Source organism: Sander lucioperca, chromosome 19, assembly GCF_008315115.2.
Source record: "Sander lucioperca isolate FBNREF2018 chromosome 19, SLUC_FBN_1.2, whole genome shotgun sequence".
NCBI lineage: Eukaryota > Metazoa > Chordata > Actinopteri > Perciformes > Percidae > Sander > Sander lucioperca.
In genome coordinates, this window is record NC_050191.1 from 2136650 (window position 1) to 2147892 (window position 11243).

The following is an 11243-nucleotide window of genomic DNA, read 5'->3' on the forward strand; positions in this document are numbered from 1 at the left end:
TGTATTACAAGATTTCTGGAATTTTATGTTTAAATATGGAAATGAAGCATTATCTTGTAAATATGTGCTTATTTTCATACATTTCCAGAGCAGAAATCTGAACATTGGATAAAGCCAGGTTCAAAATTCTTCTTTTATTTGTTGACATAGTAGAGACAAAGGGTTTTACAGAGGGGATTTTGGATATCTCCTTTTATCACTGCATAAATCAGAATATGGTGTCAACAGCCATAAAAAAATCAATTTTCGCCATGTTTTTGGGTATAAAATGTTACATAATTTAGGCTATGAATGATATATGAACAAACCCCTCTGTAAAAACCTTCAGAATATAGATAGGAGTGACACTGGAAAGATTGGTGTATGTAAGTGCTACTGAAGTGAAGATTTCTGACAGGTGATAGGGTAAAAAGAAATAACTAACGGATATCAACATGAAACTTCCCCAGTTAATTACTTACATTAAGACATATACTTTTGTATTAAAAGTTTTCTGAAATGTTATTTTAAAATATGCAAATGAGGCATTATCTAATGCTAACTTGCTGAATTTAGGAGAAATTTGCTGGTGCAAATACACAAAGTGTAGTAAAATAAACACCTAAATGTGTATTTTGGATGTTTTTTTCCCAATAGTCTGAAAGATGACATGTTATGGAAGTAAAATAGCCCAAAAACTCAAAATTGAAAAATTATGGTTTTGCCCTTAAAGGGGAAATATAAAAACTCACTTTTTCAGTGCTTGTATACTGTACGTAATGGTTCATGCCTGATGAGGTGTCCCTAATTAGGAATTAATGGACAACAGGGCGGCTGCTTGCCGTGCTGTTTCTGTCCAACAAGTCCGCCATGCCCTGTCTGTTTTTCTCATATTAGTCTCGCTTTGCCAGACCCTCCTCCACAGCGCTGTGGGGGAAGGTATGTCTAGTCCACACAGCATTCCAGGATGGGAGAAAAACATGCTCTGGTTTATTGGCATTTCTTTTAAACCAATCACAATTGCCATGAGCGGCGCCTAGCGCTGCACGGAGCCACGGTGGCGCTGCAGAATAGCCTCAGGAAGGAACTTGTTTTAGTCGAACAACAGAAAACTCAGATTGTACAGATAGTCTAGCTAGCTGTCTGGATTTACCCTGCAGAGATCTAAGGAGCAGTTAACCATAGTCCTCAGAAATCCACCGGAGTTCAGAACGGCAACACACACAAAAAGAGGAAGGCATTGCATTTCCTCCAGAAGTCAGCAATATTAGTGTTTCTCTTCTGTCCTTCCTACAATGAACACAGAGACACTGAGGAGTCCAGTGACAGCATCAAAGACTCCACCCCGAAACCAAACCCAAATCCAAACCCAGGATAAAGAGGCTCAGTGAATGTGGTGTTGAAGGTGTGGAGGTGGATTGGTGTGTCAGAGGAGACTGTGTAGAAGGACAGAGTGCCGGCAGGACAGTCCACATACACTGCTACTCTGTTAGAGACAGAGGAGGAGGAGACAGGGAGGACTGTTTCCTTGTTGATGTGCCAGACAGAGTAACGACCATCAGAGCAGTTTAGACTCCACGACTGATCGTTCCTTCCAAACCTGCAGTCAGAGTGGTCTCCTTTCCTGCTGATTCCTCTGTAACTCACTGCTACATCAATGTCTCCTCTCCTCTCGACCTCCCAGTAACAGCGACCAGTCAGACCATTGCTACACAGAATCTGACTGCAGCGGTCAAATCTGTCTGCATGGTTAGGATAAGGCCGTTCTTTCTCTCCCGCTAGTGTCACCTTCCTGTTGTTTTCAGACAGTTTGAGCTTTTTGTGCGCTGTGTTTGTGTCCAGTGTGAGTTCACAGGCATCTGACAGAAAGAACAAGAAACAATGGCAGCAGTGTATAGTCTTAGTTCTTTTACTTGTTGTCATACCAAATGCATGCTCTTGTGGGAATTTGTTGGGTTTCTGTAAATTAGTTTATAGATCAATACATACGAAATATAAATGTAGTCTAGACCTACTCTATCTGTAAAAGTTATAATTTGACACCATACAAATTGAATTACAATAACAAAATATATTAAAATTTTAGAAGAAAAGTGTGTGTTTTTTTATGTGATTTTCAAAGTCATGGATCAAATTAAATTATACTTACATTTCCTCAGACCAGGTTTTAACCACTGCTGTCCACCATGGTCCACCCTGGAGACAGAAACACAGTTTACAGATTATGTAAACATACAGGCACATTGAATAACCTTCCCTATACATGTTTTTTTTTTATCCAATGTGAGTCCTCACTGCTGTTCAGTGTGTAAAGTGTTTCTTAGCTTGCATTCTCATGTATCCCTATTCTCTTTTTTCCTTCACTTGGGTCAGCAAAATAAAGATGCGATGTACTGTCAATCATAACTTTAATAATAATAATAATGAGTGTTGAATCCTAAAGACAGACAGTTGTTTATTTTGGCAGCCATTGCAGATTATAAGTCTAAGTCTAAGTCTTTAAATGAAAATGTTTATTACTGTAGTTTCAGTCACATTTTAGTCATATTCTATCCTTCAAAGTTTTAGTCAACGAACAGTCATTACATTATCACCCAATTCTTTCTCTCTTTAAGCCAGTGTAAATTTTCTCTGCTATTTTTTAAACTTTAGCCTTAGTCCTGTGTTAAATGTCCTTGTTAGTTTTTATAAACCACATCTCTGTTATCAGATTATATTAAGCATTTCAATTAATTCAGTCTAGCTAAACCAACATTTTGTAATTTAAGTTGAACTTATTTAATAAAAAATAAATATTTAAGAAAACAAATGATTAAGAATGCAGTTTTGCAGTTAGCTTTTGTTATCTGTCCATACCTGAGAGTGTCCAACCTCCAGTTTGGATCCTCCAGTCTAGCAGACAGAAGCTTTACCCCTGACTCTCCTGGATGATTGTAGCTCATGTCCAGCTCTCTCAGATGCGAGGGGTTGGCCCTCAGAGCTGAGGCCAGAGAACTACAGCCTTCCTCTTTTATCAGACAGCCTGACACACTGGAATTTAAAAAAGGTCAGTACAGAAACATTTCAGGTTATCAAAGGGGCAGGAATGTTTTGCTGACATTAACCAGAATGAAAACCTTGAAATGATAATGTATTTAAAAAACTGCTGATTTCATGCCTTAGAGTTTCAAGTGTACAGAGTGGGCTTTGAAGTCCAGTTGACAGCTGCTTTACTCCTGAGTCCTGCAGGTCGTTGTTACTCAGGTCCAGCTCTCTCAGACTAGAGGACTCAGAGCTGAGAACTGAAGAAAGAGCTTCACAGCTTCGCCATGACAGCTTACACAAACCCAGCCTTTAAAGAGAGGTACATATTAAAAACAACAGATTTTATTACGTAATGTGAATTATGCATGTGTGTGCGAGGCTCAAGGCAAACATAATTCAGCTAATAAAATGAAAATAAATGAAGGTGTGCAAAACTTGTTTTTCAAAATATAAGTGGATTTAAAAAGATTTACTTTTCAATTAAACTGAGTACTTCTGTTGCAAAATGACTCTGACATACCAATGGTATATTTTTTGTGCCCCAGTTTACATATAGCTTAAACAACCTGACCTGAGAGTCCCCAGTGTACAGTGTGGACTATCCAGTCCAGCAGACAGAAGGTTCAACCCTGAATCCTGCAGGTTGTTGTTACTCAGGTCCAGTTCTCTCAGACTAGAGGACTCGGAGCTGAGAACTGAAGACAGAGCTTCACAGCCTCTCCCAGACAGGTTACAACCACTCAGCCTAAAGAGGAATCAGTGATGAACAAAAGTTAAAAGTGTTTGTGGTTTCTCCTCTATTCATACTTATATATTTAGTGATTTATTCACTTACAGAGCTTTGTTGGAGGCTTTGACCACCGGCAGTAGCCTCAGAAGAGCCTCCTCTGAAGCAGAGTATTTCTTCAGGTCAAACACGTCCAGATCTTTTTCTGATGACAGTAAGATGAAGACAAGAGCTGACCACTGAGCAGGAGACAGTTTATCTGTGGAGAGACTTCCTGATCTCAGGTACTGTTGGATCTCCTCCACTAGAGAATTATCATTAAGTTCATTCAGACAGTGGAACAGATTGATCCCTCTCTCTGCAGAGAGATTCTCACTGATCTTCTTCTTGATGTATTTGGCTGTCTTCTGATTGATCTCTGAGCTACTTCCTGCCGGTTTCAGCAGACCTCGTAAAAGAGTCTGATTGGTCTGCAGTGAAAGACCCAGGAGGAAGCGTAGGAACAAGTCCAGGTGTCCATTTGGACTTTCTAAGGCCTTGTCCACTGCACACTGGTAGAGATGTGTTGGTTTAGGTTTGTCTCTGAAGACTTTAGGCAGCCGGGAAGTTTCTTCTTCTGACAGAAGATTGACACCAGAGTTGATGAAGGTCAGATGGACATGAAGAGCAGCCAGAAACTCCTGAACACTCAGATGGATGAAGCTGAACACCTTGTCCTGGTACAGTCCTCTCTCCTCTTTGAAGATCTGTGTGAACACTCCTGAGTACACTGAGGCTGCTCTGATATCGATGCCACACTCTGTCAGGTCTGATTCATAGAAGATCAGGTTGCCTTTCTGCAGTTGCTCAAACGCCAGTTTTGCCAGAGACTTGGTCATCTTTCTGGTCTCTTCATTCCAGTGCGGGTCTATTTCAGCTCCTCCATCATACTTGATGCTCTTCCGTTTGGACTGAACCACCAGTAAGTGGATGTACATCTCAGTCAGGGTCTTGGGCAGCTCTCCTCCCTCTCTGGTCTTCAACATGTTCTCCAGAACTGTAGCAGTGATCCAGCAGAAGACTGGGATGTGGCACATGATGTGGAGACTTCGTGATGCTTTAACATGGGAGATGATTCTGTTGGCCTGCTCTTCATCTCTGAATCTCTTCCTGAAGTACTCCTCTTTCTGTGGGTCATTGAACCCTCTGACCTCTGTCACCATGTCAACACACTCAGGAGGGATCAGATTGGCTGCTGCAGGTCGTGTGGTTATCCAGAGGCGGGCAGAGGGAAGCAGATTCCCCCTGATTAGGTTTGTCAGCAGTACACCCACTGAGGTGGACTCTGTAACATCAGTCAGGATCTCAGTGTTGTGGAAGTCCAGAGGAAGTCGACACTCATCCAGACCGTCAAAGATGAACACAACCTGGAACTCTTCAAACCTGCAGATTCCTGCTTCTTCTGTTTCTTTAAAGTGTTTAAAGAAGTGATGAACAAGTTCCACCAAGCTGTACCGTTTCTCTTTCAGCACATTCAGCTCTCTGAAGGTGAATGGAAATGTGAACTGGATGTCCTGGTTGGCTTTGTCCTCAGCCCAGTCCAGAGTGAACTTCTGTGTTAAGACAGTTTTCCCGATGCCAGCCACTCCCTTTGTCATCACTGTTCTGATTGGTTCATCTCTTCCAGGTGGGGTTTTAAAGATATCTTCTTGTCTGATTGTTGTTTCAGGTCTGTCTGGTTTCCTCGATGCTGCTTCAATCTGTCTGACTTCGTGTTCATCATTAACCTCTGCAGTCCCACCTCCTTTAATGAAGATCTCTGTGTAGATCTGATTCAGAAGGGTTGGGTTTCCTGCTTTGGCAACCCCCTCAAAGAGACACTGAAACTTCCTCTTTAGATCAGACTTTATTTTAGCCTGGCATAAGAGAGCTCCAGCACCAGTTCCTGAATGAAAATTCAAATTCAAATGAAAATATCTTGACTCTAGTAAACCTGATATATGAAAACATTTCATATAAATAAACCTGTAGAGTTTACTCTCAATTTATTTGTTTGTTATTGTTATTGTGGTGATTAATGATGACAAAAAGGGTCACACTCAATAACACAAAGTAACAACTATTTACAGAAGACAAAACAGTGTCACAAACATGCAGGATGGATGCCTGTCAATAGCACACTGATGATCCACTCTAAGGCAATTGGCATTGCACCTGACAAGGCACTTGGCTACATAATGACTAGAGATGTTCCGATACCGATACCAGTATCGGTATCGGCTCCGATACTGCCTAAAATGCTGGAATCTGTATTGGGAAGTACTGGAGTTTATGCACCGATCCGATACCACGTAATAAAGCCCTAAAGAAAATCTACGTTAAAGTAGCTTATTTATGTTATTTTTCCGTTATAACTGACTGTCAAACTGGATAAAAAAAGAAAGTTCTGTGGCCATTATTGTTTGTGGTTGTTCATGTTTCACAAAGAGTTTAACCTGAGCCAGACCGACAACAAAGATAGAAATAATATCACATCCATACAGGGATAGCAGTATACAGTTGTTAAAACATAATAAAATATATGACACACTGGTATCGGATCAGTACTCGGTATCGGCCGATACGCAAGTTCAGGTATCGGAATTGGTATTGGGAAGCAAAAAATGGTATCGGACCATCTCTAATAATGACCAATGGGCCTCCAGCATTGGAAGCAGAAAGTAGGTGGAAACTTTATTTAAGATGCATCTATACTGCGTTATTGTGACCCTAATTAAGGCCAGACCTGTCTTCTGTAAACAAACTGACTTCCTGTCATTAAGTACCACCCTAGATTAAATCTATTTAGTTCATCATTTGTGGACAAACAGTTCCTGACTGACTGGTTGCTGCTGATAGGAATTAACAGATCTCATTCAGATGTGTGCAGGATATTTACAACAAAGTATGGAAATTTAAATATTTCCCATGCTGGACCAATTTCCCTCTTGCTATCATGTTATACATGTTCAAAGCGTCTTACTTTTCTGCAGACAGTCAGCCAGCTCCTTGTGATTCATTCTCCTCAGGAAGTGCAGTGTAATCTTCAGAAATGCCTCTCTGCTGCTCTTCCTTTTCTCTTCTTCCTTGCCATCCACCACCTCCTCATCTTCCCTTTGTTTCTTTGAGCATTCTTGGTAATCTGGACTCAGAACCTTCTGGAACTTCTTCAGTTCATTCTTCACAAAACTGACAATGTTCTCCTCAAGCACCTGGAACAGAATAATATTAAAATTTAAACTAGAAGAACACAATTACATTGAAATGCATGTTTACTTGTATAGCACCTTTCAACAACAGGGCAATTCAAAGTGCTTTACATAGGACATAATGTGCACCATGAAAAGAACACAAGGCAATATAAAATTACACATTTAAGATTTAAAAGAGTTGAATAAAATTGAAAATAAAAATAAGATAAAACATAAAACACTAATGCAATCACAGTGCAATGAAGATATGAATAAGTAGTCCTAAATTGAATTTCATAAAATGTAGTCGCACACAGAAATGTTTTAACCCTTGATTTAAAAGAACTCACTTAGTAGGGTTCAAATATTATGTGTTTGTTTCAGATAGGTGGATCATAAATTACTTAAATTAATTTATTTCAGCGTTTAGTAAGGAATCTGGGGAGAGTGAGCCAACCGGTACAAGCCCAGAGAGAGGTCTACATGGTTGATAACGTGGCAGCAGATTCAAAATACATTTGGGCCGTAAGTGCTTTATAAACCAACAGTGATATTTTAAAGTAAATTCTTTGACACACAGGAAGCCAGTGTAAATATCTCTCTTCTGGTCTCTGAATCAGCTACTGCTATGGGATCCGAAACCTGGAAAAACATTACAGTAGTCGAGCCTACCAGGGATAAGGGTTTTATAAATCCCAATGAAACATAAGTCATTTAATTCTTGATGTATTGGTGGTGATAGTACTCTGACTTTGTAATTATCTTAATATAGTTATTAGTCATGTAGTCCATGACTACAACGAGATTTGTGGACTCGTCTGGGGTCTTTAACTTTACTGACTGAAGTGACATGTTTTTTCTTTGGCTCCAACAACAATTATTTTTATAATACTTTTGAACCTTAACCATTTAATTTGAGAAAATGTTGGCACATCAAATTCTTGATTTTTGCACTGCACCTCCTTAATACTTGTATGGAGCCTGGTGTTACAAAATACAAATTTTGTTTACCAATATGCTGACCAAAATATATCTACCAATGTGCAGATAATACACCGACTTATATAACATTTTGTATCGTCAGCATATTTGAAAATATCTACCAATATGCGGATGATACACTGAATTATATATAAAGTTGTTTATCGTCAGCATATTGGTAGATATTCTGTTGTTTTTTTATTATCTGATCTAGTGGCATGTAAATGTTAAACAAAAGGGGCCCAAGAATAGAACCTTGGTGGACTCCACATGCAATTTTTGTCAACCACATGACAAGGCTGCTGGTCTACAGGGCGTAGCAGGGAGACTGCAGTTTGTGGTTGTTGCAGTGAGTAGTAGTAGCTGTTCTTGCACATTTACACACCATGAATATAGAGTCCATGTCAGTTTGATGCTGCTGATCAGACTGACCACTAGAAACATCTGAGGTCTGCTGCTGCGGAACTCTGTGGAAAAAAATCTTTCATTTAACAAACAGCCTCTTGTGATGATTGTTCATGGTAGAAACAAGAGATGAACACAATAAATTCTGCTCTGATATTTGAATGTGATGTTTTAAAAGAGGAAACTAAATCAAGTATGAGGATGAGAAACATTTTCTTCCAGCTTTCAATTCTTACTCTGGATCAGCAGATGTCTGTCCATGTCTGAAGTCAAAAGGTCGACCCTTAGACCGGTCACTCTTCATGGACACACAGGTGATTCCAGAGGGATCTGGTCTCTGCTGAGGGTTCCTTTTAAAACACAACACTAATTATTGCACAAGTCAAGTAAATTCTTCCAGGATGTTTAAATGTTTTCTATTATTTGATACTTTGATGCAATCTTTTTTGTCAAAGAAATACTTTTTTCAGCTTTCAATTCTTACTCTGGATCAGCAGATGTCTGTCCATGTCTGAAGTCAAAAGGTCGACCCTTAGACCGGTCACTCTTCATGGACACACAGGTGATTCCAGAGGGATCTGGTCTCTGCTGAGGGTTCCTGTTAAAACACAACACTAATTATTGCACAAGTCAAGTAAATTCTTCCAGGATGTTTAAATGTTTTCTATTATTTGATACTTTGATGCAATCCTTTTTGTCAGAGAAATACTTTTTCCAGCTTTCAGTTCTTACTCTGGATCAGCAGATGTCTGTCCATGTCTGAAGTCAAAAGGTCGACCCTTAGACCGGTCACTCTTCATGGACACACAGGTGATTCCAGAGGGATCTGGTCTCTGCTGAGGGTTCCTGTTAAAACGTAACTGATTAATACACATGTAAGCATTTTTTCCTGGATGCATAAATGTTTTTTGATATTTTGATGCAATACTTTCAATTCTTACATTGGATCATCAGACGTCTGTCCATGTTTGAAGTCCAAATGTCGACCCTTAGACTGATCGCTCTTCATGGACACACAGCTGGGAACAGCAGAGTCTTGTTTCTGCTGTTTGATCCCCCTACAAACGCAATATAAATGCAACTTTTAATTTGTCATTCAAATATAATGTAGCCCCCCCCCCAAGAAGATATCAGCAAAACTGGTGAATGCCAGAAAGTTTCTGGTCAGCATTAACATTTGAACTACAAGGTTAATGATTTACTCAAAAAAATGCTTTTCTTTAAACATTTTAAAGTTTTATAGTGCTCTTCATTGACACAATGCCTGATGCACTGTTGTCTCATCTGTACATTTCAATTCTGCTAGAAACAACATGCTGACAAATGCATATCTTAAAAAAAATATGGCTAAAATACAGAGTTCTCACTTTTGATCATCAGACTTCTGTCCATGTTTAAAGTCAAAAGGTCGGCCTTTAGACCGGTCACTCTTCATGGACACACAGCTAGTCCCAGAGGAATCTGGCCTCTGCTGAGGGATCCTGTTAAAACACAGGGGGTCAGAGTAGCAGTGCTGATGTATATAAATAAGTGCTAAGGTAAGATCATACAAAAATTGCCTAAGTTATATATATTGGAAAATAATCAAACAATGATTATTAAATAACTGCTAGTGTATATTAATAAGTGCTTAGATAAAATCGCTCGATGGTGTTTTAAGCCTCCAACGTCGCCTTCCAGGCAGCTAACCCTAACCTTAACCCTAAACATAACCATTGCCACGGTGCCTGGAAGGCGACGTTGGGGGCTTAAAACACCAAACACCGATAAAATCATGCAAAAAATGCACAAGTTATTTATGTATTGAAAAAACATGCATCAACATTGAATTTGGCTGATACAAATAGTTAAAAAACCGCATAAATGAACCATTAAATATTTACAAGGTTAACTTTAGAAACATTCTTTGTAGGTCAGGGTAAATACAACAAAAATATTGCTGAAGAAAAAAGTTTCTGTCAGACAAATCCTATACTCTTAGTTTTTGATTCTTACACAGGTCCATCAGACTGCTGTCCATGTTTGAAGTCCAAATGTCGACCCTTAGACTGATCGCTCTTCATGGACACACAGCTGGGAACAGCAGAGTCTTGTTTCTGCTGTTTGATCCCCCTACAAACGCAATATAAATGCAACATTTTATTTGTCATTCAAATACTATGTAGCCCCCCCCCCCCCCCCTCCCCCTAAGAAGATATTAGCAAAACTGGTGAATGCCAGAAAGTTTCTGGTCAGCACTAACATCTTAACTACAAGGTTAATGATTTACTCAGAAAAAATGCTTTTCTTTAAACATTTTAAAGTTTTATAGTGCTCTTCATTGGCACAATGCCTGATGCACTGTTGTCTCATCTGTACATTTCAATTCTGCTAGAAACAACATGCTGACAAATGCATATCTTAAAAAAATCTGCTTAAAATACAGAGTTCTCACTTTTGATCATCAGACTGCTGTCCATGTTTGAAGTCAAAAGGTCGACCCTTAGACCGGTCACTCTTCATGGACACACAGCTAGTCCCAGACGAATCTGGTCTCTGCTGAGGGATCCTGTTAAAACACAACAATGATTAATACACATGTTAAGGAAACGTACCAGAATGCTCAAATATTAAAAATTACATATTTTGATGCAAAACTGTCCTTTTGTCAGAGAAATGCTTTTTTCCACCTTTCATTTCTTACCTTTGGTCATCAGACTTCTGTCCATGTTTGAAGTCAAAAGGTCGACCCTTAGAGCGGTCACTCTTTGTGGACTCGCAGGTTGATACAGGAGAGTCCGGTCTGTTCAACACAGAGAGCTTTTAGTGGGAATAATAATGTTAGAGATATTTGAGTCATGGACTTTTAGAGAACGTCCTCTCACCTCTGAGCTTTGGTCTTGCTGTCATGTTTCCCACGCAGAGAGGTTTTAGAGGGA

At 39.5% G+C, this 11243-nt stretch overlaps 2 protein-coding genes across 2 annotated transcripts in view; one reads left to right on the forward strand and one right to left on the reverse strand.

Moving 5' to 3' along the window:
• Nucleotides 1–11243, forward strand: part of LOC116061885 (NLR family CARD domain-containing protein 3-like) — a 181199-nt gene that overhangs the window by 105256 nt on the left and 64700 nt on the right. The gene's annotated exons all lie outside the window — the stretch shown is intronic.
• Nucleotides 1198–11243, reverse strand: part of LOC116061299 (NLR family CARD domain-containing protein 3-like) — an 11810-nt gene continuing 1764 nt past the window's right edge. The window contains exons 2-15 of the mRNA XM_035995089.1: nt 11190–11243; nt 11009–11107; nt 10760–10873; nt 9693–9806; nt 9058–9171; nt 8810–8923; nt 8562–8675; nt 8306–8387; nt 6732–6960; nt 3839–5654; nt 3575–3748; nt 2836–3009; nt 2129–2175; nt 1198–1838 (exon numbers count right to left, since the gene is read on the reverse strand). The exon at nt 11190–11243 is cut by the window's right edge and continues 49 nt beyond it. Coding sequence (XP_035850982.1) covers nt 1270–1838; nt 2129–2175; nt 2836–3009; nt 3575–3748; nt 3839–5654; nt 6732–6960; nt 8306–8387; nt 8562–8675; nt 8810–8923; nt 9058–9171; nt 9693–9806; nt 10760–10873; nt 11009–11107; nt 11190–11243 — 3814 coding nt within the window. The 3' untranslated portion in view covers nt 1198–1269. The remainder of the gene's footprint in view (nt 1839–2128; nt 2176–2835; nt 3010–3574; nt 3749–3838; nt 5655–6731; nt 6961–8305; nt 8388–8561; nt 8676–8809; nt 8924–9057; nt 9172–9692; nt 9807–10759; nt 10874–11008; nt 11108–11189) is intronic.